General features: G+C 40.6%; 1 protein-coding gene across 1 annotated transcript in view; it reads right to left on the minus strand.

Moving 5' to 3' along the window:
* KCNG2 (potassium voltage-gated channel modifier subfamily G member 2) overlaps positions 1-17,412 on the minus strand; it is a 58,092-nt gene that overhangs the window by 14,158 nt on the left and 26,522 nt on the right. Inside the window, exon 2 of the mRNA XM_074870433.1 lies at positions 10,689-11,512. Within this exon, the coding sequence (XP_074726534.1) occupies positions 10,689-11,444 (756 nt within the window). The 5' untranslated portion in view covers positions 11,445-11,512. The remainder of the gene's footprint in view (positions 1-10,688; positions 11,513-17,412) is intronic.

Raw genomic sequence — 17,412 nt, forward strand, 5'->3', positions numbered from 1 at the left:
GAGACGTAACATTTAGAAGGACTGACAGAATGTATTTTAAAACTGTATGAGATGCACTCAAGCATCTCTAGATAAACTGTTTCCATTGTTAATTACCCACACTAGCTGCAGGTTCCAGTTATTGTTCACTGTTGTCTACAGACATTCTCTTATTCTGCTCTTTACTGCATTAAAAACTCTTCTAGTGTCTCACTATAAAGCAGAATTTTAAGATTTTAAGTAATTCTTTTAACTTTTTTTTCAACTTACCTGCTTAATGGATAGCAATCTGGACACAGTGTCTCAAGTCTCATGCTTTGCCTCTTAACTACCATGTCAGATGGGAAATCGTGTACAGCCAGTAGTTCACCAGGGTCTCTAAACCCTTTCTGAGTCCCCACTTTCCAAAAGAGTCTTTTGTCCAAGGCTCTCTACGCTCTCTACACTTACAGGTTGCACTCTCTGCTGATGAACACACAGTTACCTTCCCATGTTCAAATCAGTTCAGCTAACTCTGCCAGATACTTCCAGTCCCTGACTAGTGTGTCATTTCTGTGCTACCCATAAATTTCATTTTACATTTTCTCCCAAATGACCAGCAAAATACCTAACTAGCTCTGGGCCAACACCAGAGACACATGCATGCCTCTCTGCTTACACTGTCACTTGATAATAATTTCTCATCTCAGTTTTCTGCTACTTCGAGATCTGAGAGAAATTTTTTAAACATTTAATAAGGGAGGTAAGTTTTTGAAAAATGCCATTTTTATTAAGGAAGGATGCTGTGTGGCACTAATTCAAATATCTTACAGAGTATAAGTACCTACACCAGAAGTTACTTTCTTCAGAAAACTTTATAACCTCTTATACTAAATTTGATTAATAAGTGGGATTCTACACAGACTAGAATTAATTATGCTGTTGGCCTCAAAAATGTTGCCAACTGTACTCAGCACAGTTGAACTAATATCATGCTCACCTTTAGAAAATCAAAGAACCTTATAGTTTTCTCCTGGTCCTTTCTTAGGCCTTTGTTAAAAACTTATTGCAAAAAACATTTTAACCCTTTTTTTCCTTTCATTTGTATACCACTCTTCTAACCTGAATCTAAATGTCTTCATGCAAAAAGTTTCCAATTTCAAAAACTTCTATATTTCATCTCAATTGTCACATTTTAAGCAATGAAAATGTAAGCATTTATAATGTTAAATGATTTAATGCAATTTTTCTAAGTGCTGTACACATGAATCAGCTCATTACCTCAGCCTAGCTATATGAGGTCTAGCCAAATGTAAATCTGGTTGCTTGCTCTCATTCCAAACCTCCAGAACTGATAGCAACATATCCTGGAGATGAAATTTCCAGATGATATTTTTATTACAAATAAATGAAAGATGTATCTATTTCAGAACACTAGGACAGTACTCAATAAGCCCACAAGCTCTCTTGCAAAAGACAGGGGAGGAATCTATGAAGTAAAGAAGCTACACTGTACCCTCAGGATATTACAGAGCAGGCTATAATGAGTAGCTGTAGTAATTTTACAAACGTGACTGGAGGCCAAGCAACTATTATCATGAGATTGCTTCAGAGACTCCCTGGATAATTTACCTGGAAGTAAGGAGAATAAACCCACTTGTAGGTATAGTTATGGTGGAGAAATATTAAATTTTAAGTTATAAATTTTAAATTAAAAGAGAAATATTAAAATAAATTAAATATGGAGCATATTTTGCTGGGTGAGCCACATGGCACCAAACATAAACCTGTTAACGTGACACAGCTAACAATGCTTTTATGTAAGAGTCTTAGCTGTTTAATTATTTATCACTAATGTTATATTGCAGCATATTTATATGATATTTAAAAGAAGACCTGAGCCTGCTATTTATTCATGAGAAGATATCCTGTAGACTGAAAGAGTTCATTAGCACAGCATAAAGTTATTAACAAGTCAACAGAAATTTTATCTTCTTCAATTCTTGCCTCATCCCCAAGCTAACAGTGCAGAAAAATACTCCCAATTTTTTGACTCCTACACCTAAAACACTGCAGAGAGTCCCAGGTGGTTACCCAAGTCTATATTGTAACCTACTGTCCTCAAAATCTTCCAGGGCAGCTCCTTGTGCCATAAGGATTTCTCTCTTTACTTGGGAAAAGCAACTCAGAAAAGGACACTGCAGTGAGACCCAAAGTTGGTAAGAGCCAGGCATGAACAGCTCAGGCAGTAACTTTGCTGAGACGGGAAATTTTCAACAGAGGGTCTGCAGGCTCACTGTGAGGCTCTGAGCAAACCTGTTCCACAGTGCCGTGTCCCCACCCCCCAATCTAACGGCAACTCTTTGTGAAAGAAAATACAACATTCCTTCTAACCCTCTTGATACAATGGAGAAAGATTTTCTTACTGGGACCATGTTTCCTTTATCTTCTCTTGAAGGATCTGCTATGACAAAACAACTAGATCTATCTACTAAAGTTTAAATAGCTTCAAACAAGTAGGAAGGCTGGATTTTTTTTTTGTTCAGGGGAGGGAGGATTGGAGAAATTATTTTTTTTTTTTTTTCCCAAGAGGAGCAAGCAAGCCAAGAAGAAATGGCAAGAGCTCTCGAAAAGTAGTCATGACTAAATACAACTAGTTGTTATCCAGCACTCTGTCCACACAACCAATATCAAGAATGACCAGTCATTCCTTCAAATATTTTCTATTCATTAGCAGCTTAAGGCAGCCTTGCAAAGGGGAAAGACTATCTCTGAAAAGTGCTGGCAAAGGTGGAGCGTGATGTGCTATTTGACCAGGGGGTTTCCAGGCAGCTGGAGTCCTGGGCAGCCGTGGGCAGAGCAGGTACAGTTGCCAGTGTGTTGTGTGACAGTGATGCCAAGGACTCACAGCACCAAATGTGTTTCACTAGTGTGTGAATTTAACAATCCTGAACTCATTAAAATAAACTGATACCAAGATACACGCTAATGCAGACTGCTGGATTTGGACAACCAGTAAAGGAAAGATTTAGATTCAGATCCACAAAGGAAGGATTAATACTTGTATTTCTTTTACATTAAGGACTGAACCATTTAGACAGTTCACAGACAAGCAGTGCAGAGGTTCTTGACTCCTTGATTTTAAAGCTCTCTGTGTGACCCACAGAAGCAACATCACTTTTATCTTTCAAACCTCATCACTTTCAACTGCTTTCAGACAAACCTGAGCTGTCTGAAAGGCAACATGCACAGCAAATTTCTCTGACCATCAGATAGGAGCTGGGAGACCACACTATGATGACTCAGACTTGCACTGCAGAACTTTGCAGTTAGTTACTCCACAGTTTGGACTCTAAGGATATCACACAGTAATTGCATCTTTCATGAACTAAGTTGGTCTCACTTAAGAAAAGAAAAAAATTTCCTTGCTCAGAAACCTAGCTCACAGCCTGAGGCTTGAGGAATGTGCCCATGTACCTGAGCACCAGTGTAGATGTCATTTTTACTTCTGTTATGATGATGGTCATAGACATGGTGTTTAAGACATTCTGTCCCAAAGCATTCACAATCTAAGTGCAGGACTACACAGAACAGGTGATGAAACTACATGAGGCAGATTGAGCACATAAACAAAGCAAACTTTTGCTTACTGCAGATGACTAAAGCTGTGGGTAAAGGATGCTCTCAAAGCTTGTAATTTGGACTGTGTTAGCATTTCATTTAAGTACCATCTGAGCAGAAAACTACTTCAAGCTTTTGAAAGAAAAAAATAAGAAACACCTTACTTTCAGTTAAAATACAGCTCTGCAGTGCTGTGAGTCCTACGTCCCTTTAAGCAAGGGCATATGAATGTGAAAGTCAACATGAATCTCAGGTGTCTACGGGAACTTCCTTGTGCAAGATTGTAGAAAAGGCAGGTGACAATTGTTACTGAGTCATCTGGTCTTTCCCTGGCCTCCAGCCAGCTGTGGCTTGAACTGCCCGGAGAAAACACAAAATGCAAACTAGCAACATAGGGGACAAGTACATCAGTAGATCAGTTCAGATGCCATAACTGGTGATATTGTTACAGCTCATGGGTTTTGCATTTAAATAGCAGAGCTGAGAGAATGGTATAACGAATCCTCAGATGATCCCTGGGGAAATTAGTTAGTCCAATTCCCCAAGATTCTTTTTATAAAAAGTTGCCCTCAGTGCCTATATACTATAAATAGTTATCTGTAATACCAGCAGGGACATTTTTTCAAATACATGTTTTATGTTGACTGTGTTGTAATTTCTAGAACAATTTATTCCATAAAGGAAGGAAAACCACAAGCTGCAATTTTATTCAGACTTTCATTCATGAAAACAAACCATCACATAAACATGTGGCTCTAAATTGACATCAATGTCTCAATATCACATGCAGAAAACCAGCTGAACAGTCACAAAAGAGAGAAAGTGCTAAAAATGAGCTCTCCAGTAATGAAAGGCTTCATTCCAGAGTCTCAAGCAGAGTGCCATCTGAGGATAGAAAGCACCAACTATAACAACTGTTGTACTCCTTTACATTACTTTTCACTGAAATAAGTGAATGATTTAATGCAAAAATGACAGTTTTTCCCACCTGGAAGTACCTCAAACTGCAAGAGTTTTGAGACAAGATGATATTCATTCAACAAAATGTTTGGCATTTTTGACACACTGAGGCCCTGAATACTTGCATTTCTTCCTATTTAGCTACCTATTTAGATTACAAACCTAAACAAATCAATGGTTATAACCACAGAATCACAGAATGGTTGAAGTTGGATGGGACCTCTAGAGGTCATCTGGTCCAGCCCCCTCCACCCACTCAAACAGGGCCACCTAGTTGCTCAGGACCATGTCCAGACAGCTTTTAAATATCTCCAAGGGTGGAGATGCCACAACCACCCTGGGCAACCTATGCTCAGTCACCCTCATGGTGAAAAAGTGTTTCCTGATATTCAGAGGGAACATCCTGTGTTTATGCCCATTGCCTCTGGTCCTGTCACTGGGCACCACTGAAAAAGAGCCTGGCTCTGTCCTCTTTGCACCCTTCCTTCAGATATTTATATTCACTGATGAGATGACCCCAGAGCCTTCTCTTCTCCAGGCTAAACAGTCTCAGCTCTCTCAGCCTCTCCTCATATGTGAGATGTTCCATCATCTTTGTGGCCCTTCATTGGACTCTCTCCCATATGCCCCTATCTCTCTTGTACTGGGGAGCCCAGAACTGGACACAGGACTCCAGGGGTGGCTCACCAGTGCTGAGCAAAGAAGGAGCACCTCCCTCAGCCTCCTGGCAATATGTTGCCTAACGCAGCCCAGGATAGCGATAGCCTTTTTTGCTGCAAGGGCACATTGCTGGTGTCCACCAGGATCCCCAGGTACTTTTCTGCCAAGCTGCTTTCCAGCTGGGTGGCCCCGAGCACATACCAGTGTGTGGGGTTGTTCCTTGCCAGCTGCAGGACTCCTCATTTCTCCTTATTGAACTTCCCGAGGTTCCCGTCAGCCCATTTCTCCAACCTGTCGAGGTCGTTCGGGACGGCAGCACGACTCTTTGGCCTATCAGTCACTTGTCCAAAGTGTGTGTCATCAGTAAACATGCTGAGGGTACACTGCGCTCCATCCTCCAGATCACTAATGAAGATGTTAAATGACTGGACCCAGTATGGACCCCTAGGGTACACCACTAGTTACAGGCCTCCAATTAGGCTTTATGTCACTGATCACCACCCTCTGGGCCTGGCCATTCAGTCAGTTTTCAACTGACCTCACTGCTCATCCAGCCCCTGCGTCAACAGCTTGCCTGTGAAAAGCTGTTTAGAACCATTATACAAGACTCTCTTAACCTTGTCTGAAATTACTTTTGTGTGTACCTTTGTGAAATGAAATCTTTAGTCACAAGATTGTTTAAAATGCAGATTTACAATTTATCTATTCCCCATCCTCACCAATATGAAAGTTGAAGCACAGTGTGTAAATTAAGCTTAGAAGGTTAAATAGTTTTAGGCTTCTTTATGAGCTATTATTAACTTCATTATTTATGAGTCTCTCTCTTTGTTGTAACGTTCTTCAGCTGAAGGTTATTGAACTGTAACTTCCTATCACAGCATCTTTAATTAGACTAGCTTTTCCCAATATGTTAGAAAGCATGGTGAAGAAGGAAGTACCCTCTGATCTTCTTGTCCTGTTTTACACTGTGGTACTACAAATGATTGACCTCAGTGGGACTCAGGCCTATAAATGCTTTTGTGAATCAGGACAAAATGCTTGATGTTAATTTCTGAGTTCATCATCTATTTTCTGTGATGAGGAAGATTGTCTAACAAAAGAAAGAAGCTTTCTTCTTCAGATAGAAATGCTTGACATTTCTGTTTTCACCAAGAGAAAAATGAAGAGTCTAGTATGATGACCATCTGGCTTTCAGCTGAATCTCTCAATGTCTTTTGGTCGTTCAACTCTTACTGTGTTGCTGAAGCTTTTGCTGTAATGTATCCTCAATGTGGTTTAATACTCCTGTGATGTATTATCTGCTCTCCTTGAGTCACTCAATGCCTGCCATTTGTTTAGAGAGTTGAGAAGCCCACTTAAAGGTATCATATGCCTAAAATGCCTTGAGGATACTCTATGCCTCTGGCTATTTTTATGTCTTGGAGATCATTTTTGTGGCGGAGGGCTCCTGTGTTTCAGCAGCATTTTGCCTTAGCAGGGGACTTTTCACCATTAAATCTAGATCTTGCATAGAAATCTCCCATTCTGAAAATTTTTAAATTAAAAATTAACTATTGCTTTGTTACTTTACATGGAAAAAACCTGACTGTCTTTACAGGTTTGTTTTCTTTACACATTTGAGGTGTCCCTTTCCTGAAATTTCCAGAAGCAGCTATCATGTGCATTACTGGATTGGTGTTTTTTATTTCATTTAATCAGTAAATAAAAGCTAAATGAGAAAAAAAATTGACAAGATAAAATATATGTCCTAGTTTGGTAAATAAAAAGTAGTTTAGGATCTTCTTCTGTTAGCTTTATTGATAACCGTGCAGCATCTGAAATACATGATACTACTTCCAAAAAGGAGTAACACTAAAGATGAATCAGGGTGACCATTAGTAAGAACAAGACAGCTACAGTACATAGGAAAATGATCCTTCCCACTCTTGCAAAACCACTAGGGATTGCCACTGTCATCTAAAACATCTGAAGCAGTTAATAAAGTTAACAAAATGTATGATTGATTATTCTTCTGTATTTTAAAAGAGATAGGCAGGCACCTAAAATAATTTCCTCACCCACTCAGTAATTACTTCTAAGGTCCCATGCTTACATCTGTGAGGTCATTTACACCTCTGCAGGACATCACTGGGTGTAACAGCTGGTCCATTCAGATGATGTTAAAGGATCAAAGTATGAAAAATTGCTCTCCAGCATGGTTTTTTTTTTTGTGATTTGTTCCTCTCTCTTTCTCCAAAGCAATAACAGGACAGATAGGTGACACATAAAGCTTTTGTTTTCTGGAAAATGCCAGCTCAAGGAAAAGACCACTGCTTGCTAGACAGATCTACGAAGCTCTGACATGGAACACTAAAAACAGTAATGCCAGGCAGAGAGCCTGGAAAATTTACACACCGAGTATGGTGCGTCTTCGAAATATTTACTGTTCATTTGTTCCTTAGCCAGGAGGGATGCGCATACATTTTCTGCTTGTTAGGAGACTACAAAACCAGTCCAAAGAGGTATCCCTGGGCACAAATTTTACACTAGGTACTAGGGATACAGCTCAGGATGATTAACATGACTTTGAATTCACATAAGCTCTCTTCTCTCCACACCTGTTATTTGATGAGCTGCACTGGCTTGCTAAGTCATGTACAGATGCCATGCAAGGAGTTTGCAGCCTAGGTCTCTGATCCTACAAGGAATTCCATTTGGGTGGATGCCCAACTCCTTGCCCAGCCTTACTGACCCTGAAAGGATCTACATGGGTATTTACATCCATTTGTGCAGGACCAAAATCCTGTTTATGACTCCTGGCATGACTAATACAACTCAAATAGAGTGTTGACCTGCACTGAGTCAGTAGCAGGTGAGGAACATTGGGGATGAACTAAGCTATGTACAAACTGATCCTTCACCTGTCCCCTGTGCTAGAGAACCACCTTTGTCTCAAACAAAATAACCATTTTCACTCTGTCCACAGACTTTCCCTGTGCAAAGGGCAGAACAAAGCCTATTTGCAGGAGCTCTGTGCTTTTAGAATTTAAGAGCACAGAAAACCATCATTAGATCCTTTATTCGGATCTCCTCTATATTGTGAGCATTTCACCTTTGTAACTTGAACTGAAATCAGTAATTTACTTTTGATTGAAGCAGAGTGTGTTTAGCTGAAGGGTACCTTCCAGAGGAGCACTGAGCTTTGAACTGAAAACATCAAAAAATACAAAATCCACTAATTCTCTTCCTAGTCTGCTCCAGTAATTAATCATCGTGGTATTAAATACTGGCACCTAGTTTCCGATATGAATTTATCAGGATTCAGCTTTTAACCATGCATCCTCTCCCTGCTTAATTTAAAGGTCTTTTAGATGACAAAGTTCTCCTCCCCCCATAAAAACCACTTAGCTGCTTAATCCACTCACCTTCCTTTTGATAATCTAAAATGGAAATGTTCAAGTTTCTTACTGTATGGCATTTTCTCCATGTGTCTAATATTTACAGGTTTCTTCATCCTCCCCAGTTTTTCAAAACACCATTTAAAAATATGAACGTGAGAACTGACTGCAGTATTCTAGTGTCAGTCTCACCAATGCCGCATACAGGCACAAAATCATCTTCCAGCTTCTAATCACTACTCCCCAGCTTACAAATTCAAGGACCATATTAACCCTTCCAACTTTATGCTACAACAGGAACTTACATTCAGCTGCTTGTACCCTAAATACTATTTAGAGTCTCATTTTGGAAATCAGACTCTTTGCTTTTGCAAGAGCAAATCTGCATTCATCTTTATTGTATAATTTTGCATTTGACTATGAAAAAGTGCTCCTTTTAGTGGCCCCATCCTACCAAGAAATCCAGGCTTCTCTCATATGCTTGCTCTATCCTCATTATTACCCTGCTCCACCCAACAAATATTATTAGCCTATTATTATGAGTCCCTATTTATGTTCAGATCATTAGTAAAAACATAATGTGCCTGAACTCTGGTAATTCTGAAAGCAATTGTTCAGATCGCACTTAAACCCAGAAATATCTAAACACTAAATACATCTCAGTTTCCAACAGTAAAATATCCTTTGTGCTTAAAATTCCAGCATACTGGAGCACTGTTGGTTAATTACAGTAAAAGGCATGTGGTTTGGAAATGATCTTTTAAAAAAATTATTAGGACAATATAGTTTTTAACTAGTACACAGTACTACTATCCTCAAATTTTAGATCATTAAAACAAAGATCTTACAATAAATCGAATATCAAACAACATACCAAACATTTTGTCTTTTTTTCTTGGCTGCTACTGAATGAGTCTGGTTCCAAACCAAACAAGTCAGCTGATATCTAACCTGAGCATACCTCGCAAGCAAAGGGTGGGTTTGACTGCACATGAGGTACTCAGTCGAACGCAGGGGTCTCTCTGGAGTTGCTGGACCCATTTTCTATCAGCATGCTTTTTATTCTCAACGCTACAAAGCAGCAAATGCCTCCTGTCAGGTAATGACCACTTTCTTTTCTGCGAGTGGCAGTGAGCGATGAGCCATTCGGCACCTGGGTGACAGCACACAAGAAGAGTTCTGCTTTCAGGAGATCTTAGCCTTCAGCTGAGAGGCAGAACTTGATGGGGTGAAGTATCACTGTCTTAGAAGCTGAAGTTCACAATCACATTTAATGACCATGAAGCTGGGAAATAAGCCCAAACATTTAGTGGCAAGCTTGGATTTGAGTAAAACTAAAGAGACCATGAACTCTCTGAAAAGTCCCCACCCCCCAAAACTCCTTAGATTGCATTTCAGCACATATTTAATAAAAGTGTGAACGTCCTCCTCTATCGATCTTCAGATGAGCTCTCATTGGCCTACATACAGCTAATCCTAGGAAACTGAACTGCTTGCACAAATAAGGGACTAAACCCTTAGGAAATCTGTTGAACTAAAGAATAAACAAAATATCTATAAGACTTGATTTTCAAGGGCATGAAACATCCAGAGCATGTCTGAAAAGTGGGACATCTGCTTTGTTTCTGCTGTTAAATCGCTGCCTCAGCTTCCCTGCCCTTTACTTCACCTATAGAATCAAAATATTTTAGATGTGATTTTCACAGTGGGGTACTAAGAGTTCGATCAAAGTGGTATAATAAAGTACTTTTAAGGAAAACTGATCTGTTAGCTCTTAATCTAACTTCAAAACATTAAGCCTCAAGCAAGGCTGATTTTTATACCCACAATAGCTAGTTTGTCATCTGGTTAGAGATGTCAGAAAACAAACCTTTTGGGTAAAGCTGCCTGCTGGTGTGAACTGGCAAAGCTGTGCTGGCAAGGCGGAGTTTGGCCCAATCTTCCCTCAGTATTAAGTGACATAATGCTTTCTGTGCTCTACCCCAGCCAGCCCTCCACAACATAAATACTGAATGCAATACCTGCATGATTGCTGGAATGACTTTGCCCATCACCTTTCCTGAGGAGACAACAATGCAACACACGCTTTACTCTAAGAAAAGCTTCACTCACCCGATCTTCTTCCTCTCTGACATCTGGCATGGTGCTGATGCAGAGGCTGACCGCAGTGATGGCAACAAAAGAGATTGAAATACAAGCAAAGATCTTTCCTGGGATCCCTGAGTGGGGGTTCTCCACCATATCCCTGAGCTTTCGCATGCACAAACTGAATCGGCTACTGTCCTGGAAGGCACATTGCGTAGTTTCACTAAATATCATCTCCCCTTCATACAGCCTGGCCTCAGCTGCCTCCTCCTCTTTCTGTCGCAATCTCTTTTTACAGCACCACTCCAGGTGGTCCTCTTCTATCCCCCAGTACACAAGCTCCTCCTGAAAAGAAAGAGCGCACATCTCCCTGAGAAGCCTCAGCTTCCCAGCTGTCAGGAAAGTCATGATCGTCCTGAAGGCACTAGGATTACGGTCAAAAAAATATTCATTGCAGCTAACATCATAATCATCGCAGATGTTCATGATCTCATCATAATTGTTGCAAGATTTTAGCTTCCCAAGCCTGGTCAAGGGGCAGTTCTCCAAGGTGGTCCATGGAACTTTGTATTTAATACCACCTACGTTGATGATCACAAACCTGGTCCGGTCATCCAGGCGGGCTAAGCAGCACAAGTCTTCCCCAGGGTGCAGAAGTTTGGCTTTTTTGTAGAAGAGTCCTTTCTTGGTTTGCACTTCACACAGGTTTTCCAAGTTATTGAAGGAGTAGGAGCTGAACTCAGGATCTGCATTCCTAGTGAGCAATGCCATTTTGTGATACATTTGTTGAGTCCATAGGAAGGTTGAGGCTACTCAAATAAGCACATCTGGGGCTTGACTGGAGAGTCAATCTGCAAAACAGAATTTTAAAGTTACAACAAAATTAGGGCATTGCTAGATAAAAAACAATCCTATCCCCTCAATCCCAAGAAACTTTTCTCCATGGTATTATTTTTCCCCTATTATTTTAGGACTATCTTTGATTGATAGTTGCTTGGGGAAAGAACTTAAACTGCAATAAGGTCAGAAGCCATGTTGATACTTCTGGAGGGTTTAGTCAGTGAATTGAGCTATATCCTGGACAACGATGGATACTGGAAGGGAAAATGAGTCTTGGGTAAATGCCAATTTTAGCAACTTAATAAAGAAACTTAGTTACAAATATTTTTTTAATTATTTTGGCCCGTCTACATAATGTTTCTATTACAAAATGCCCATAGTGTGAGGACAAAATAGATATCTACAGTACTGTCAGAAATGTGATTGCAGAAATGCTGGTAATTCCCAATTTAAATTCACCAATAGCAATGAATATGTGGGGGCTGAGAACCCAGCCTGCAGCCAGCACTCAAGCAGGTTTGGGTGCCTGAGCAAAGTGTGTGCTACTGAGATTCGCTTGCCACTGGTACCACATTAAAGCTATTACTGGGTGTATCTACCTGAACAGCCCCACTTCTAAAAGGTAAAAAAGCTTTTGTTCTCCTGCTGGGGTGCCTGCTGTCCAGGCTAGTGACGTCTCCTGTAGGGATATGTGCATCCCAGGTCTGAGCAGAGATCAGAGCTCACCTGGGACCCCAGAGCTGCTGGAGGCTCTGCTGCAGTTTTGACTGTGGGAGGCGGACAGGGTGCCCAGCAGCTTGGCAGCAGCTCTGAAACGGGAGACTGAACCCAAGAACAAACCAGAGCTGGAATTATGCACATTATGCATAATTTCAGGATTTAATTTGTGCCTTCTACTTACTCCTCCTTTACCACACCACAGTCCACAGGTGTCCCAAACACATTTTTTCACCTGCCGCATTGCTTCCTCACTTTCTCTAGAGCTCTCCACCTAGGTTCTCCAAAACTATCTCTCCAAAGCAGTACTAGGATGTCTTGAAATGCTACTATGTAATCGCATTAGTGAATCACCTAAAACTTCCTGAATTGTTCAAATGTGAAGTAGGAACCAAGAAATTGGAGTAGGACTGTTGGGACTTCACACAAAATACCTGAACTGAGAATGATGCAGTGATGGGGAAGAATCTTAAGCAGGGCAGCCTTACAAGTTGTAGAAACCTTACAAGTTGACAAAAGACAGGAGAAAAAGCTGAGTTGTGAAGGATAGTCTGATATTATTGATGACAGGACAGTAACCATGAGGCAGTAACTCCATAATTTATAAGCAACATTCTCCAATTCCCTTTGAATCTCATGCCTCATCCTGGAGACTACACCAAAGAAGCGGGTGCTAGGAAAAAACGGAGAGCACACACATTCAAACACATTCCCAGAGCAGCATCTTCCTTTTTCCATAATTAACTCACTAACTCTTAATTCATTACTTAGTCAAAACAATCTCCAAGAGAAAGTGGCAAATACTTGCTACTCACAGCTCTGAGTCACCCTCTGAATATTCTTACCAACCACACTCAACTGAATCACAGCAATAGCAGTGGTACTCCTGCTTCAACATTTCTGTGAGGATCCAGTCACTGAATTTTAGAAAGACATTTAGATTGGATATTTGTAAAAAAGTCAGAGAAAGGCTGGTTTACGTACAAAAAAACAAAAGTCACCTAAAGATACTTTTTGGCACTACGAAAATTTCAGAAGAACTAATGATGCCAAAATCTCTCCAATTTCACTTTGGGCAAAAAAATTGTTTAAACACCCATTTATATGGGGCAACCTGAACAACAGAGAAAAGCTCCTTCATCTGGCTAAGGGCCAGTAAAGGGTAAGAGGCACCAACATGCATTCTGAGACATGGGTGCTTTTACAGCACAGGCTTGAGTGCAGCTGGATTGCAAATACCATTACTGTCACAACGAGAGCGTGCTGTCAGCACAGCATATGCTCTAAGGATTTAATCTCTTGTTGCTTTTTGTTGGTAAGATAAAATATTCACTGCCACCACTCAGGGCACTATGCTTTTGTTTTCATGCCTCACTTGTTACACAAGTCAACATGCAAAAAGTCCTTTACAGTGTTTTGACATCAAGGCCAAGATGTGCTTTTCTCCTCTCCCCGGTGTAGCAGGTTGTTGCATAAAGGGGCCAGATACATTTCACAGAATTATTTTGAATCTAATCTTACATGTGCTTCTTCCTTCTTCCAAGCAGCAGTTAACTCAGTGTGAAAATCTGTAAGTGTATTGTTTACAACAAAACCTCTGAATTACAGAGAGTTAGTCTTTTATTTTATGGATATAAAATGATGTTTATTAAACATAAAGCTTAAGGAAGCAGCTTTTTTTTTTTTTTTATCATCACAGGATAAATAGAAAGTGATAACATAAGTAGTTACAGATAGTGTTGCCTGTGGTTTAACAGGTTAATTCTGGCAGTACTGGTAGCATCAGATGCCAGATTTTAGTTACTAAAGTGAATTTTCTGACCCCACACTTCCAAGATCCCAGAATCCATAACAGTATACATTATTAGTTGGCAGCATTTGTTTTGGAGATCTCAGCTAAAAAGATAAGCATGTGAGGACAGTTGTACATATTATTCTCCTTGGCATCTCTGTGAGGTGGTTGCCCTAGACCAAGGCTCAGATGTCAGTGGAACAGCATGGAAAAGCTTCTTGTGCCACTTTAACTGTCCTACAGAAAAACAGAAAACACTGTGGGCTCCCAATCTGGCATCTATCCTGAGAAGTAAAATAAGCCTGGAAGGTCTGTTTCTGATCTTATGTGCATGGAATGTATCATGACCCTCACTGAATATTAAAGGGTGTTTCAAAATTACATGGGTCTTAAAATACTCTCTGCATGCCAAGGTTATCTAATGTATGCACATGCCTACAGTAAAGCATCCCACTGAAGATTAACTTTAAAAGCCAATACTTCCAGAAATGATATTACATTATCATCCAGTTGGCATTTCTACCATTTAATCTGACACATGGGTGCAAGAAAGACTATTAAAACATAGTCTGTAATAAGCTGCCCATTGGAGGGACACAGGACAGAATTTGACTCTATATTTGTTGTTCATCATTTTAAAATGCTGTGGGAGAAAGTCTGTATAAATGTTTCAGTTTGATGATCATACACAGAGTGGGTCATACATATTGTGGACTCTTTTCTAAGTAGAGTCAAACAATTTTTATTCACTAAGAAGTACTTTCTTTGGCCGTCTACGTATGCATATGTGTGTGTCTACACACACACCAGTTCAGCCAAATTCTGGCAACAGCAGACAGCTGAGATCTTTAAAACGCAGGTATTTCTCATCAAAGATTTTAAAGATTAAATGTCAGAGGCATACAACTGCTTCATACTCTCCTTTTTATTTTCTCAGTGGAGATGGGGCTATTTCCCTGCCTACGGCCTTTTCACCCTGCCTGCTCCCATCACCATTCTTTACACAAATACTCTTCATCATCCCTTTTTATCAGTATTGTTACATCTAAATCATATATGGTTTTGCATGTGGCTCCACTCGTCTCAAGTTGCCTTGAATAAGAATGAAAATGAGACAAAAGCATCCCTGCCAACAAGCTGGCCAGCCCAGTGAGGAGAGCTTTAAAATAGTGACAATGAGGAGGAAGTAATGGAGCAAAGGGTGCAAGGTAGCATGGCCAGGAGACACCTTGTGATCAGTAAAAAGCTGAAGGGTGACCATATCGAGCATATGCACATAAATGAGGGTACGCCTACAGGAAAGTGTCATGGGCAGAGCGCTCATACCTTTTCTGGGAAATTATCATGACTAAGGGCCTCTGAAGTGCCTGCACACTAATGCACGCAGCCAGGGGAGCAAACAGGAAGAATTCAGAGGTCTGTGTGCAGTTGCACAGAAGAAACTGGTACTATGAGGGTGGTCAAACACTGGAACAAGATGCCAAGAGAGATCATGGAGTCTCCATCCTTGGAGATGTTCAAAACCCATGTGGACACAGTCCTTTGTAATTTGCTCTAGCTAATGTTGCTTTGAGCATTCGGGGTTAAACTACATGAACTTCAGAGGTCCCTTTCTACCTCAACTACTCCATGATTTTGTGAACAGTCTCTTTTTAACTGCTGCTGTAAATTACAAAGTACTGAAGGTTTACACTTGTACTATGGTAGCAAGAGGAAGCCATGAGGCTTTTTATAGTAATTAATGTTTTGAGATTTTTCCTTGTGAAATGAAACATACTTTAACAGAACAGGTTATTGTGTTATAATTTAAAGCCACAGACATGAAACATAGATTAGGATGACCACAAGATGTTCTCTCAAGTCCAACACGAGCTGAGTCAGTGAATCCATTCTGCAGTGTTCAGCCATTTCCAACCAGATATGTGCTGGAACCTGACATTGCTGCCTAGGACCAAAGCAATTCCCATTTCTTACTGTGACATGATTTATAATTTACAACACACACAATTATTTTAATAGTAAAGCTTACACATGTAAATGACTGTCCATTTGGTGGTATTACAGCTAACGCTTTGGACGAAGAGGTTTAGGAGATCCAGGTTACTCTTGTACTTACTACATTTCAGTAGAACCTGGACTCCCAGTTATGAGTACCTGCCAGGCACTGTGGAAACATGAAGAGAGGAGAGGACCTGTCCATGATGCTTACAAAATACAGAACAGATGGAGTGCAACCAATACACAGATTTAAAAAATAAAACGGAAAAAGACTGGGAGGATACAGAAACAATAGAACAGACAAAACTTAGCAAGAAGTCAGACTCTTCACCTGATTCAGGGGAATTAGTTTCTGAGTTTGTCCACACTGAACATGAATATGGCTCCCTACACAGTCATTATCATAGAATCATAGAATCATTTAAATAGAAAAAGACCTTTAAGATCATCAAGTCCAACTGTAAACATAACACTGCCAAGTCCACCACTAAACCATATCCCTAAGTGCCACATCTGCATGTCTTTTAAATACCTCCAGGGATGGTCACTCAACCACTGCCCTGGGCAGCCTGTTCCAGCACCTGACAACCTTTTCAGTGAAGAAATTTTTCCTAATATCCAGTCTAAACCTCCCCTGGTGCAACTTGAGGCCATTTCCTCCCGTCCTATCACTTCTTACTCAGGAGAAGAGACTGACACCCACCTTGGTCCAACTTCCTTTCAGGTAGTTGTAGAGAAGCCTCCAGGCTAAACAACCCCAGTTCCTTCTGCCACTTCTCATAAGAGTTGTGCTCTAAACTCTTCACCAGCTTTGTTGCCCTTCTTTGGACACGCTCCAGCACCTCAATGCCTTTCTTGTAGCGAGGGGCCCAAAACTGAACACAGTATTGGAGCTACGGCCTCACCAGTGCCGAGTACAGGGGGATGATCACATCCTTAGTCCTGCTGGCCACACAAAAAAGCAGGTTGCGCTAGTCCAGTTAGGGCACCACAGCACCCAACTCTACTGCTTCTTGCCCTCAAGTTAACACGTTTAGACCTGACATGGGGACCTTTGCATGGCCTGATGCTTTTCCATGCAGAGAGAGCACTCGTAACTTTAAAAGCTGCATTACGCTACCTCTTCCAACTGTGTCATGTCTACAGTCAAATCCTCTTGCTAAGGGAACCATTCAACATGTGTCCAAGTAGAATCAAAGTACACACCAAGACGTATGCAGTGAGGTTGACAGGGGACTACAGCTTGGACACAAAATTGAGAAGAGGTCAACCACAGCTATGCAGATCCAAGACCTTCTACCTCAGCACTCCAATCTATGTTAACGCATCATGATAGAGAGATATGGACAATATTTCTCTCACACCTTGCTTCAAATTTTTGTTTCAAGTTTTCTAAGCATATTT

Source organism: Strix uralensis, chromosome 1 (assembly GCF_047716275.1).
Source record: "Strix uralensis isolate ZFMK-TIS-50842 chromosome 1, bStrUra1, whole genome shotgun sequence".
Lineage (NCBI taxonomy): Eukaryota > Metazoa > Chordata > Aves > Strigiformes > Strigidae > Strix > Strix uralensis.